This window comes from Macrotis lagotis, chromosome 1, assembly GCF_037893015.1.
Source record: "Macrotis lagotis isolate mMagLag1 chromosome 1, bilby.v1.9.chrom.fasta, whole genome shotgun sequence".
Lineage (NCBI taxonomy): Eukaryota > Metazoa > Chordata > Mammalia > Peramelemorphia > Peramelidae > Macrotis > Macrotis lagotis.
In genome coordinates this window covers 799,847,258-799,861,320 of record NC_133658.1, presented here as the reverse complement: position 1 = coordinate 799,861,320, position 14,063 = coordinate 799,847,258, and the positions used below count along the sequence as shown (strand labels likewise).

Here is a 14,063-nt window from a genome sequence, read left to right as displayed (position 1 = left end):
GTGGCCTTTGGCAAGCCACTTAACCCCATTTGCCTTGCAAAAACCTAATAAACAAACAAACAAAAAAATAAATAAATGATACAACAAAATTACCCTGAGATCCTAGAAGCAGAGGATAAAATAAAAATTGAAGGAATTCACTGCTCACTTCCTGAAAGAGATCCCAAAAGAAAAACTCCCAGGAATATTATAACCAAACTCCAAAATTCCCAAGTCTAAGAGAAAATAATAAAAGCTGCCAGAAACAAGCAATTCAACTACCATGGTTCTATAGTCAGGATTACACAGGATCTGGCAGCATCTACATTAAGGACTTGGAATATGATATTCCGCAAGGCAAAAGATTTTGGTTTAAAACCAAGAATCTACAACCCAGCAAAACTGAACTTCTTCTTTCAGGGGAAAAGATGGACTTTAAAACTCTCCTAATGAAACAGATCAGAACTGAACAGAAAAGTTTGAACTCTAAGTACAGACCTCAGGTGAACCACAGAGGGGGTGGATGAGAAGGACTAATTATGAGGAATTTAATGATGTTGAACTACCTGTATTCCTGCATGGGAAGAAGATACTGATAGATCATATGAACTTTCTCATTTTTAAAAGCAGTTACACGGAACATATATAGACAAGGCACAGGAAGGAGATGAATAAAATAGTATATAGATGGAGCCAATGGATGATAAAGCAAAGTACTGGGAGGAAGAGAAAGGAGAGGAAGAAGGGGCTAAGATACTTCACATAAGAGTCAAGAAAAGGTTTTTACAATGGAGTGGAATGGGGAAGGGAAGGGGGGGGGGAATGAGGGAGCCTTCATTCTCATCAGAAATGGCTCAGAGAGGAAATAACATACATACTTAATAGGGTATAGAAATCTATCTAACCCTAGAAAAAAAAATGAGAAGGGATGGGATAAAGGGAACAGGGGAAGGGAAGGGGGGAGTAGGTGAGAGAAGAGAGGGAAAATTGTGGGAGGGGGGTACTCAGATACAACACACTTCTGAACAGGGGCAAGATGAAAGGAGAGAGAAAAATGGAATAGATGAGAGTGGGGAGGAATAGAATGGAGGGAAATATAGCTAGTGATAGCAACTGTGGAAAAAAATATTGTTCCTTCTTAAATTCCCCCCGTTCATGGTCTTTGATCATCCTAACTCCATACTAGACCTGGGTTGTTTACTTGTCCTTCATACTGCTCTCTCTATTGCCCAACTCTTTTAAGTTCTCTTCATGCTATTAATGATCTCCCTCCATTCTGCTCCCCCCCCCCATCCCTACTATGGTCTCCTCTTATTCTACTCTCTTTGGCTTCAGGTAAGCTTCCTACCATTCCACTAACCCTGGTCTCTAGTGAATTTATTTGTTTATGTATAAAGTCCTTTTCTATCTATGATGCTTACTATCAGTAAGCATCAGAAAGACCTTATTTGAATCACTTAATTTCCATCTTTCTTTTTCTATAAACTGAATAACTTTAAATTAGATAATCACTCAAGCTAATAAATTCTATGATCAAAAGATCATATATTTGGGAACCTAATGAATCATCTAGTCCAGGGATGGGGAACCTTTTTTTCTGCCAACTGCCATTTAGATATTCATAACATCATTTGAGGGCTATGTTTGGTCAAATATTTAATTAAATTCACCCTTAAAAACCTGCTAGATTTATTGACTTTTGCAATGCCACACCATACAGTCCATTGGCCAGAAGTTTCTCACCTCTAATCTAGTCTAACCCCAGATTTTACAACTGAAGAAGGCTGAGGTCCTAGGAATGGAAATGCTTTATTCAGAACAAGTAGTAAGCATCAGAGGCAGATTTTGAACCCAGGTCCTCCAACTTCAGCATCATTGTTCTTTCCACTATAACACAAAGTTCTAGTCACAAATATCTGTTAATTCCCAACTTTTCCCCAGAAGGTCCACTTTGGGATTTAGCAGGTTAAGCAGAAGTAGCCACAAGTAGTTAAGTATACTCTTCTCATTTGCAAGTCTGGATCAACCTGTAGTTAGAATCTCTGAAGAATTCTGGGAATGTTTTAAGAGGACTGTGAAAGCTGAACTATAACTGCAAGAAACTATAAGAAAAATAGTGATGACAAAAAACTTTGAACTGTAGAAATAATGATGTATCTTCCTGTTTTTTATGTCTTCCTTCTTATCCTTTAAGAACATTAGTATTATTAAGGAGGAGAATGGAACAAAAGAACTCTGTGGGAGAGAAAGTGATGGAGACCCCAAAGTTATGGAGTTCTTCAAAGGGTTCTAAGAAGAGAGCATCAAAGAAGTCCTAGTTTAAGAAGGCACACTATATTTACAAGACTTAAAATATAACACAAATGAAATATATCTGGAAACAGAAGAAAACTGAAAATATATACCGAAACTGGAAGGTGAGGGAATAAATTTATACTTATTATGAAGGTCAAATAATACTTCTAAATAATGTTGCCTTTTTTCTACAGGACAACAGACTTGACTAGAGTTTCTTGCATTCTCTTTTTTGATTGGTTTAAATGATGAAAACACCCCGGAGCTAAAGTTTTGACAATGCAAATCAACTGATGCTAATTCTACCTACCTATGGACCTATCAGTCCATCAGAATGAGGTTTTCCCCCTCAACTGTCTGCTGGAATCCCCACCAAAGCTAGTATGAACAAGACATATTTTGTCTTTTTATGGTCTACCTCTTGCATATAGAAAAGATACATTCAAAAAAGAAAGCAAATCAACAAGTCATATTCAGAAGTGACCTGTTTTTTTTTTAAAAAGTGCTGACGCAGAAAGATGAGGCCTCTCAAAAGTAGTACCTTTGTTTTATTGGTGGGAACTGATCGAATTCTGCTTTTTGCTCTGTCCTGGGCTGTGTCATTACAACTCTGACTTCTCTCCACTCTGGAATTCAGGTTTCTAAAGGAAAAAAAGTGGAAACAAAAGTAACATTAACTAAAAATAGTACATATAGCAGTTAATAGTATGAATAAATCAGGAGTTTTAGAATCTGTTCTGAAAGGAGATTAAGAGTTGTGGAATGGATAATAGACTGGAAGTAAAATAAAGTTCTAGTCCCAAGTCTGTGATCTTGAGCAAGTCACTTTGGGGCCTCAGTTTCCTTGTCTATAAACACACATCACTTGAAGCTTCAGGATGATCTTTCTAAGATTCCCTCTTGTTCTTTTAATCTACCTGAATTTTTTATTTAGGATGAAATTACTAGCAACATACACTGGACAACATAAAAAAAATTAGTACAATTATTTTCTTTTCAATTAGCATTATAAGATAAAATAATGTAAAAGGCTGAAAGGAGTATCAAGAAGCCCTCTAATTCAAACTCTCATCTACCCAATTGAACTAGGCTTAAATGACCTAAGATGAATGGATGACTGTCTAATCCAGGTTTAAATCTTTAGGGGCACAAATTCTACTATTTCCATTACTTCCACATTTTAGGCTTTTATCCCCTCTAGATGCAAGAAGTTCTTCAAATGTCACACAAATTTCATAAGCAATTTGAACTCCCGAACTAATGATATCTGCCATTTTCAGGCTAGGAGATAAAAAATTCAATGCCATCCCTGATTTGATGAGACTTATAGTTTTAGTAGGGATCTTACCATCTGATTTAAGCCCACTGCTCCTAAATGTGTGCTTTGGGGGATGAAAGATAAATATATATGCACACAAAGATCTATGATCATCCTAACCAAAGGTTTTTAAAGTGGAAAAAAATATATAACTATCAAAAGAAGTTGGTATTGGTGGCACATTGGTTTTCACAGATCTGAGATGTCCAGTTATAAAAACACAAACAAATCAAAACAGTTTAGTCTGCTAGTTCTCAAAGAACAATCAGGGCTTTACTTCTTCCTCCAACCAGGATAGGCAGCACTAAATAGTGGATAAAGCCTAGATAACTTGGGTTCAAGTCTTCCTTTGACACATACTGTGTGACCTGGGGCAAGTTACTTAACCTCTCAGTATTCTAAGCATTTCTCTAAGACCCCAAGTTGTAGAAAAGGTATGTACCAGCCAGCATTGACAATATTATTCCTTCTCATTACTCTTAACTTCAGTCTCTCCCTCTACTGGCTCTTTCCCTATTGCTTATAAGCAATCATCTCTATGCTAATAATTCTCAAATCTATCTGTTTCCTCAATCTCTCTGCTGATTTCCTAACTCATACTTCTAATTGCCTTTCAGGTATCTAGATGTCCAATAGAAAGCTTAAGACTTAGATGAACTTTTGCAAAGTGAAATAAGCAGAACTAAGAGAACATTATTCACAGTAACAACATTATTGTAATGATCAGCCATTAAAGACTAAGCTTTTCATCTCGAGACAATGATCCAAGATAATTCCAAAGGACCTATGATGAGAAATGTTATCCACCTCTAGAGAGAGAACTGATAAATTTTGTATAAATATTTTATTTGTTTTCCAACTATATACAATAGTATTTTCTTCCTATCATTTCTTAGTAAGGTTTTAAATTTTACACATTTTCCCCTACCCTACCTTCCCTCCCCCCTCTTCCCACAGAAGGCAGTCTGATAATCTTTACATTGTTTCCATGCTATACAGGTGATCAAAATTGAATGTGTTGAGAGAAAAATCATATCCTTGAGGAAAAAATAAAATATTAGGGATAGCAAACTTATGTAGTACATAAGACAATTTTTTTTTTAAATTGATGGCAATAGTCCTTAGTCTTTGTTTAAACTCCACATAGCTCTTTCTCTGGATAAAGATGGTATTCTCTGTCACAGATACTCTAAAATTATCTCTGATTATTGCATTGATGGAATGTTGCTGTTAGGGTGTACAGTGTTCGTCTGGTTCTGCTCACCTTGCTCAGCATTGAGCTAATGAATTTTGAATGCAAACTGGAACTCTTTTTTTTTTAACTATTTCTCCTTTATTTGGTCTGTTTTCTTTTGCAATATGGCTAATATAGAAATATGTTTTACATGACTGCTTTCAGGGCAAGAATTCAAATGTCTAACTGATGGCAAATTGCTTCCCTTCACAAGGAAGGGGAAGGAGTGGGAGGGAGAGAATTTGAAACTCAAATGTTAAAAATGAATGTTAATTTTTTATATGAGAGAAATTAATGAAATAAATAAAACTATACTGAAAAATATTCAGGACTTTGTTAACTGCCATTTTTTTAGAACTCTATAAACTATTATTTTATTACTTTTATTTCTTTATTTACATGGACATGTAAACTTTTTTTTTAAGGTTTTTGCAAGGCAAATGGGGTTAAGTGGCTTGCCCAAGACCACACAGCCAGGTGATTATTAAGTGTCTGAGACCGGATTTGAACCCAGGTACTCCTGACTCCAAGACTGGTGCTTTATCCACTACGCCACCTAGCCACCCCTGACATGTAAACTTTTGAAGAAGATAAGGGTGGCTATGCTGATACAATAAAATCTTAAAGCACCAAAAGAGAGCCAATTTCCCAAATTCTTTTGGGTTGTAGAAGGAATGCTGATCTTGGATATGAATACTGGCTTCAATCAATTAAGCAGTAAGATACTAAACTCCTAATATGTGCTACTGTTGTTGTAGTTGTAGTCTTCTTTGACCATGACATAAGAGAGGTAATGCCATGACATGCATGTGAATTGAATTTAAGTGAGGGGTTGCTGTGCTAAGTCACCAGCCTCACTTTCTCCTGCAGAGTTATCTTGGTCCAGTAGCCAGATATGAATCAGAACAAGTGGAGATGGCCCTGGATGCAAGATAGTCAAGGTTAAGTGACTTGCCCAAGGTCACACAGGTAAAAAAATTGACATGGTTAAGACTTGAGAGTTAGAAAAAATCATTTTGACAGCTGAGAAGTGAAGAATGACTTTGAGGCAAGGAAACAAACAGAAGGCTAGTGTAATAATCAAGGAATAAGACAAAAGTCTTCACACTGAGGAAGTGACTATGTAAATGAAGATAGGTGACACATGCAAGAGATGTTAGGAAGGTAGAAATAACAAGATTTAGCAACAGCTTGAATATAGAGAGTGAGAGAAAAGATGAGGATGAAATGTCTAAAATAACGGTGTTCTCAAGAGTAAAACTAAAGTCTGAAGGAGAGAATTTGAAGAGAATAATAATTCATTTTAGAATTTTGCCAAGAATCAAATTTTAGTTCTGTAATTTATAGTTCACTAATGCCATATATTCTTCTCTTTTTTTGAAACTTGGAACATTTACCTTCCCCCAATGTCCTACTCTCCTTATCTTTCAATGATGATAGACAATAGCTCAACAATAGCATGCCAGTTCTATCAATGTCCTGATAAAATGAACTGGAAGTACAAGAAAGGAGGGAGTGAAAGAAGAGATGCAATCAGGTATTTCCTCCCACCATGTTCTCATGTGCCTTATTAGGTCATTTCAGTATTTTGTTATCCATTTCAATTTTGTCCTTCATCCCATACACCATAATACTTCTCTGATTCTGCCTTTCTTTTCCCTAACCAATGCTCCTGTAATTATCCTTAGCATTCATCACCAAACTCAGCTTACTGTGTGAGCCTTGAAGCTTCCAACACTGTTCTTACAGGATATATGCTACTTTTTTGTACATATTCTGTATTACTTGCCTCTTTGTCCGTTCCCACCCCACTCCCCATCTTCTATATGCCCCTTAAGAGGTAAAATCATCAATGACTTTCCTATGGCGTCATATGGGTTTCTTAAGATAGTTCTGTCCTTTTGCCTTAATTGAAATAATTTTTCAATGAATATATGTTGAGTTGAAAGGTATAATAGGGAAATGAGCCCTGGTGTATAAAGTAAAGGCTTGGCAGTTAGATGGCACAGTGGATTAAAGCATTGGCCTGAGAGTCAGGAGGACAGGAGTTCAAATTCAGTCTCAGATAATTGACACTTACTAGCTGAATGACGGGCAAATTACTTAACCCAGACTGCTTCACATCCAGGGCCATCTCCAGTCATCCTGATCCATATACTGGACCCAGATGATTCTGGAGGAGAATGCAAAGCAAAGCTGGACTTAGCACTCAAATCCAATTCATGTGCTTGCTGAGGCATCACCTTCCTGATTTCATGGTCTTGTTCAAGGAGGTCAATCATCAAATAGTAAAGGAAATATTCTGGCGTGGGAACAGGGACTACCATCACCCCTTGCAGTCTTTTGTTTACTCTGCCCATGGTTGATACCAGGCTTAGCTTAATGATCTTTTTTTTCATTCCCTGAGCATGCTATATATTGATTTGGTTGGACTAGAAATACTCTGAATAACAAAAGAAAAGGCAACAGGAAAATTACTGCAACATATAATCCTACAGTTGGATAACTGAGGATTAACAAAGAAGAAAACCAAACTGCATTTTTTTTAGGGTTTTTTTGCAAGGCAAATGGGGTTAAGTGGCTTGCCCAAGGCCACACAGCTAGGTAATTATTAAGTGTCTGAGGCTGGATTTGAACTCAGGTACTCCTGACTCCAGGGCAGGTGCTCTATCCACTATGCCACCTAGCTGCCCACAAACTGCATTTTCAAAACATGTCACTAGTTATATAAGGATGCCACTTTAAAGGATACTGCTATTAGGAGCAACTAGATGGTACCGTGGATAGAGTACCAGAATCAGGAGGACCTGAATTGAAATTCAACCTCAGATACTTGACACTTTCGAAAAAAAGTAAAAAAAAAGATATTGCTGCTGTTTTTGCTATTATTGTTAAATTACTATTTGCATAGTACTTTTAAAGATGTAATAGAAATCATGTAAAATAACACCCTTTTGTAGCTGATGAAATTAAGAGAAGTTAGATAACAAAGCCATAGTTACACAGCTAGTAAATTTTAAGAGTTGAGGTTTGAGCTAAATCCCCTAAACCCAATTCCTGGTTCCTCATATTCTAAGTGACCTCAGATATGAAAGCCATACTAACAATTAAGCTTTAGACTTTTCCAAAGTGATAGCACCTGAGAGAAAATCAGAAGCCAATTAACCCCCTACAAATATAGAACAAAGCCTATGAAGTTTAACTAGATCTGCCATATATCACAAGCTATCATCTGGAGACCACTGACAAGCCACAAAAATTTGGTCAGATCTCTTAATCTTTTAGTTGCATTCATCTGTAAAATAAGAAGGCTGGATTAGATCATCTCTCAAATCATTGGAGCATAGATTTAGGGATGAATGAAGCATTATATATATATATAGTCCAATTTCCCACACTTATAGTTCTCTCTTCTGACACTTTTAGGTCTCTTACACTTCTACTAGATGATGCCCTAAAATCCCTGAATCTGACGATTAGTTTAAGACCAGCATCATATCCACATTTATAAGACCAGAATCCAGAACAGTTATACTTGACCTTTGACAGTCCTGGAGAGGAATAAGAGAAGAACCCACTACATATCACTTAGAGGAAGGGTGTTGATAATGTTTCTATGGAGACAGGAGATGTGAATTCATGAATGCCCTAGTTCCCTAAAAAGCTCCAGTCATTAACATTTTGCTTCCAAATTACAGGGCTCTAAGGCAATTCTGGAGTTGGCATGACTCACTTGAGGACTGCTAGCATGGATAGGCTATAGCAGTGTCCTCCACAAAGTTCCCAAGAACCAAAAAGGAAAGATTTTCCTTCCCTCAAATACTGATCCTAAAGCCTTAGGGCAGACCTTGCCAGCTGCCAGGTTTCCATGCTAAACATGCAATAGGGCAGTACACATGAAAAAAAAAAATAAGCATTTTCTGAAAAATGACTGGTTGATATTTCCAGTCAGGAGACTAAATGGTTTCAGGGATGTCTGGTTGGGCTAAAAATACCCACAACCACAATAATGTGTCTGAGTCACAAAGGCATAAAACTGGGACTATGCTACTTAATGTTCAAAGCATAGCAAAGGGTTTTTCACTGTGAACACACACACACACACACACACACACACACACACACACACACACACGGCGGATAGGAGTATAATACACAGGATTTCTCTCTTCAAAACAAAAATAAGAAAGGAGATCTGAGAGATCTACATAAGCTGATATGCAGTTCATAGAATTTCAGAGCTGTAAGGGACTTTTTAAAAGAGAAAAAAAAATTTTCACAATCCTTTGACCAATGTAAGAATCTCTTCTGTAATATTAGTAACAAGTACTTATCTATTCTCTGCCTTAACATTTCCAGTGAGACTGTAATTCCTATTGTGTGAGACTAATCTAAAACAATTTTTACCTAAAATCATATGATTTAGAGCTAGAAGGGACTAAGTTCATGTGTACTTTAGTTTAGAGAGGAAGACATTTAAATCCAGAGACAGTATGTGACTTTCCTAATGCCATATAGGCAATAAGCAGCAAAGTTGGTATTCAAATTTAGGTCCTCCCAATCTAAAATCAGGGCTATTTCCAAGCATCACTTTGTCTCTTTTTAGTAAACTATTTCATTGAGCTAAAAATTGCCTCCTATGACTTCTTTCTATTACTTCTAATTTCACCCTATAAAACCAAACAGAGCATACTTGGCTCATTCTCCCTTCAGATCCTGCTCAGATCAAATACCTAGTCATAGTATAGCTAGATGCCCTGTCTTCTAGGACACTTACTTTCTTTTTCAACCTCTTTCCTTTACCTTAGTTGGACATTCAAGGGTCTTTGCAATCTAGCTCTAACTTAAATTTCTTTTTCCTCTATTTTTTTTTAGGTTTTTGCAAGGTAAATGGGGTTAAGTGGCTTGCCCAAGGCCACACAGCTAGGTAATTATTAAGTGTCTGAGACCGTATTTGAACCCAGGTACTCCTGACTCCAAGGCCGGTGCTTTATCCACTATGGCACCTAGCTGCCCCTCCTCTACATTTTTTAAAAAAGTTTTAACTTCACAAAAAAAAAAAAAAAAAGATAAGCATTTCCACTTACAAAGCAGAGCAGATATTCAATAAACATTAGTTATCATCCATTGTGCCAGGTGCTATGCTAAATAGGCACTGGGGATTCAAAGAGCCCCTGATGCCAGAGAGTTACAGTCTACTGGAGAAACAACCTAATAGTGTTGTTGAGTCAAAAGATCTGCGTGGGTTAAGGGGTAGACTTCCAAACTGCTTTCCATAAAGGCCGAACCAATTCACAACTCCATCAATAGTGAACTAACTGTCTTTCTCTAGTCCTTTCAACAGCTCTCACTTTCACCTTCTGTCATCTTTGTGAATCTGAGGGGTATCAGGTAGAACTTCATAGTTCCTTTAATTTTTTTTTCTAATCATTAGATTTGGATCATTTTTTTAAATATATAGTTTTTGTTAGTCTGAATTTCATCCTTTGATAAATGCCTGCTCAGATCCTTTGACCATTTACCAGCTGGGTAAATGAGGCTTTCATTTTTATACAGTTGAATCAGTTGCTAAAATTTCTTGAAAAACCTGCTGCAAAGATTCCCTCTCCCCACTACAAAAAACAAAGCAAAAAACCAACCCCTGTTCATTTTATCTTATATGATTCTCTCCACCTCTTTAGTCATGAATCTCATATTCAATTATAGCTCCAAAAGGCATTTCCATTCTTATGTCTCTAATTTGTTTTTTGATTTGATCTTTTATATCTAAGTCATGTATTCATATGCAGTTTTACTGGAAAAAGTTGTGAGATACTGATCTAAAACCTAATCCTTGTCAAATTGCTTTTTCAGTTTTCCCAGCATTTTTGTCAATTCAGTTCTTATCCCAGTATTTGGATTTTTGGGTTTATGGAACACTATACTATTATGTTTGTTTGCATCTGTATTCACCAAACAAGTTTACTAATTTGTTCACTGACCCACTTTTCTATTTTTTTAATAAATGCACATACTTCTGACAATTGCTTTATAGTATGGCTTGACATCTGGCACTGCTAGGCCCCCTTCTCATGTTTTTTCATAACTTGAGATTCTTGATCTTTAGTTTCTCCAGATGAATATTAATTTTCCCCCCTTGTCTAAAGTCACCCTTTGCTAGTTTTGACTGGTATTACATTAAGTAAATTAATTTAGTATAATAGATTATTATAGTTCTGAAATTTCAGTTCCAAGTGAATGTTTTATTGGATTCCTAATTATAAATTAAGTAATTTTGAAAAGAATGTCTCTTTTTATTTCTCCTTTCTGAGTTTTGTTGGTAGTATACAGAAAAGCAGATAATTTAAGCAAGCTCATTTTATGTCCATCAATTTTGCCAAAGTTATTGTTTCACTTAATTTAACTTGAATGCTTAGGATTCTCTTAAGTAAATTATCTGCAAAAAGTGTTGTTTTGTTTTTTCTATACTTATTCTTTTATCATCTTTTCCCTATGCTATTGTTACAGCCAGTATTTCTAGAATTACATCAAATGAAAATGTTAATAATGAAAATGCTTGCCTTACCATCAATTGATCTGTAAAGGGCTCTTGCATTTCTCCATTTTGTAAAACACTGGTCCTTGATTTTATAAAGATATTATTTACCATACTAAGGAAGGTTCATTTATTCCTATGTTTTTCAGGTTTTTAACATCTATGAGGCCTCTCCAGCATCCAATTATATTTGCCTATGATTTTTATTGCTATTGCTATGGCTTATAAACCTTTTATCAACAGTTTTTGTTATATAAAACAATGCATTCCTGATACAAATCCAACTTGGTCATAATGTATAATATTTTAACATGTTACTATGTACTAATATTTTATATTTACTATTTTTGCATCAATAATCATAGAGATATATTGACCCATTATTGTTGTTAATCAGTCATGTCCAGCTTTTCTTGCTACTGTCTATAGCAGTCTCTTCTATACTCCACTATCTTTCAAAGTCTGTCCAAACTCATGTGTCACTTCCATGACACCATCTTATAATCTCATCCTTTTGTCTTTTCCTTTTGCCTTCAATCTTTCCTAACATCAAGGCATTTTTCGATGAGTCCTGTCTTCTTATAATGTAGCCAAAGTATTTAAGCTTTAGCTTCAGTTATTGACCTTCCAATGAATAGTCTGAATTAATTTAAATATTGACTGATCTGATTTCTATGCTGTCCAAGTAACTCTCAAATGTCCTCTCCAGTACCACAACTCAAAAACAGCAATTCTACAGTGCTCAGTTTTCCTTTTAATCCAACTCTCAGTCATATGTTTTTACTGGAAAAACCACAGCTTTAATCATATAGACCTCTGTCAGCAAGTGATGTCTCTGCTTTTAAATATGCTGTCCAGATTAGACCTAGCTTTCCTTCCAAGGTTCAAGAGTCTTTTAATTTCATGACTGTAGTCACCATCTGCAGTGATCTTTGAGCTCAAAAATATAAGCTACTGCTTCCATTTCTTCCTCTACTTGCCAGTAAGGGATGAGAATGGTTGCCAAGATGATGTTAAGCTTCAAGAGTGCTTTTACACTCTGCTCTTTCACCTTCATCCAGAAGCTTCTTAATTCTTTGTTTTTCTCCTGGCAACCTTAATTCTGGCTTTTGATTCGCCCAGTCAGGCACATGATGCACTCTATACATATAAGTTAAATAAATAAGTCTTGTCATACTTCTTTTCCAATCTTAAATCAATCGGTTCTTCCACGTTCTGTTCTAACTGCTATGTCTTGGCTCACATACAGGTTTCTCAGGAGACAAGTAAGATGATCTGGTATTCCCAACTCTTTGAGGACTTGTCACATTTTGTGATCCATGTAGCCAAAGGCTTTAGTAAATCAATGATGTAGAAATAATATTTGCTTTTACCATAATTCAAATATTGGCAATTTGATTTCTAGTTCCTTTGCTTCTTTGAAATTCTCTACTCATATATTGCTGAAGCCTAGAATCTTTTAAGCAAAGCCTTGCTGGCATGTGAAATGAGCTCAATTCTTCAGTAATTTGAACATTCTTTCAAAGTAATCTTAACTGATCTTTTTCCAATAGTGACCATTATTGAGTTTTCCAAATTTATTGGCATATTGGAGTTTAATAACTTCATCTTTTAGGATTTTAAATAGCTCAGTTAGAATTCTGTTACCTCTACTGGCATTATTATTATCAACACTTACTAAGGTCTGCTTAACTTCATTTTCTAGGATGTCTAAATCTATATCAATAACTACTATATCATTAAGAACTTTCTTGTGTAGTTCTTATTCTTGTTACCTCTTGTTAATCTCTCCTACTTCTGTTAAGTCCTTAGCAAATGTATATCACAGAAGAAGTTTGGTAGAATTCTTCTTTTCATATTTTACAACTTTTGTAAAAATAGAAATGATTTTTCTTTGAATATATTTGATAAAATTCATTTGCAAATTCATCTATTCTCAAATTTTTTTCTTCAAGAGTTAATTTCCTATTTATTTCTTCAATGCTTTTTTCCAAAATTGATTTGTTCTACAACTATTATATTAATCTGGGTATTTTGTAAATATGCATTTAATTGGCAAAGAATTGGAACATAATAATTAGATAATTTCCTTTACTTCATCTCTAATTATTAGGAATTCTAAAATTTCATTTTTAACATTAGCAAATTATTTTACCTCTTAAAAAATCAGATTAGTTAGCAATTTATCTTATCAGATTTTTAATAAATAAAACTAGGAGCTTTTTTTAAATGTAATGTTTTTTCTTTTAACTTTGTTCTAAGATTAATTATAATGAATATAAGTTTTATTGCATTGTGGACAGTAAAAGATGTCAGTCAATAAATGTTTATTAAGTACCTACTGGGTATCAGATTCTGTGCTAAACACTGGGGATATAAAACAAGGCCAAAGACAGTCCCAGTCCCCAAGGAACTCACATTCTAGTAGAGGAGACAACAAGCAAACAAATATGTACAAACAAGCTATGCATTGGATAAGTAGGAAATAATTAACATAGTTAAGGCACCAGACAGAAGAGGGGTAGGGAAAGATTTCCAGTAGAAGAGGGATTTTAGTTGGAACTTATAGGAAGTCAGGGAGGGCATTATAGGTGAAGATGAGGAGGGACAGGATTCCAGTCTTGGAAGACAGCCGGGAAAAAATGCTCTGAACTATGATGGAGTGTCTTGTTGATGAAACAGCAAAGAGGTCAGTATCACTG

The 14,063-nt window shown here is 35.5% G+C and overlaps 1 protein-coding gene across 1 annotated transcript in view; it reads right to left on the bottom strand.

Moving 5' to 3' along the window:
* Window positions 1-14,063, bottom strand: part of RNF169 (ring finger protein 169) — an 87,068-nt gene that overhangs the window by 6,614 nt on the left and 66,391 nt on the right. The window contains exon 5 of the mRNA XM_074216869.1: window positions 2,816-2,915. Coding sequence (XP_074072970.1) covers window positions 2,816-2,915 — 100 coding nt within the window. The remainder of the gene's footprint in view (window positions 1-2,815; window positions 2,916-14,063) is intronic.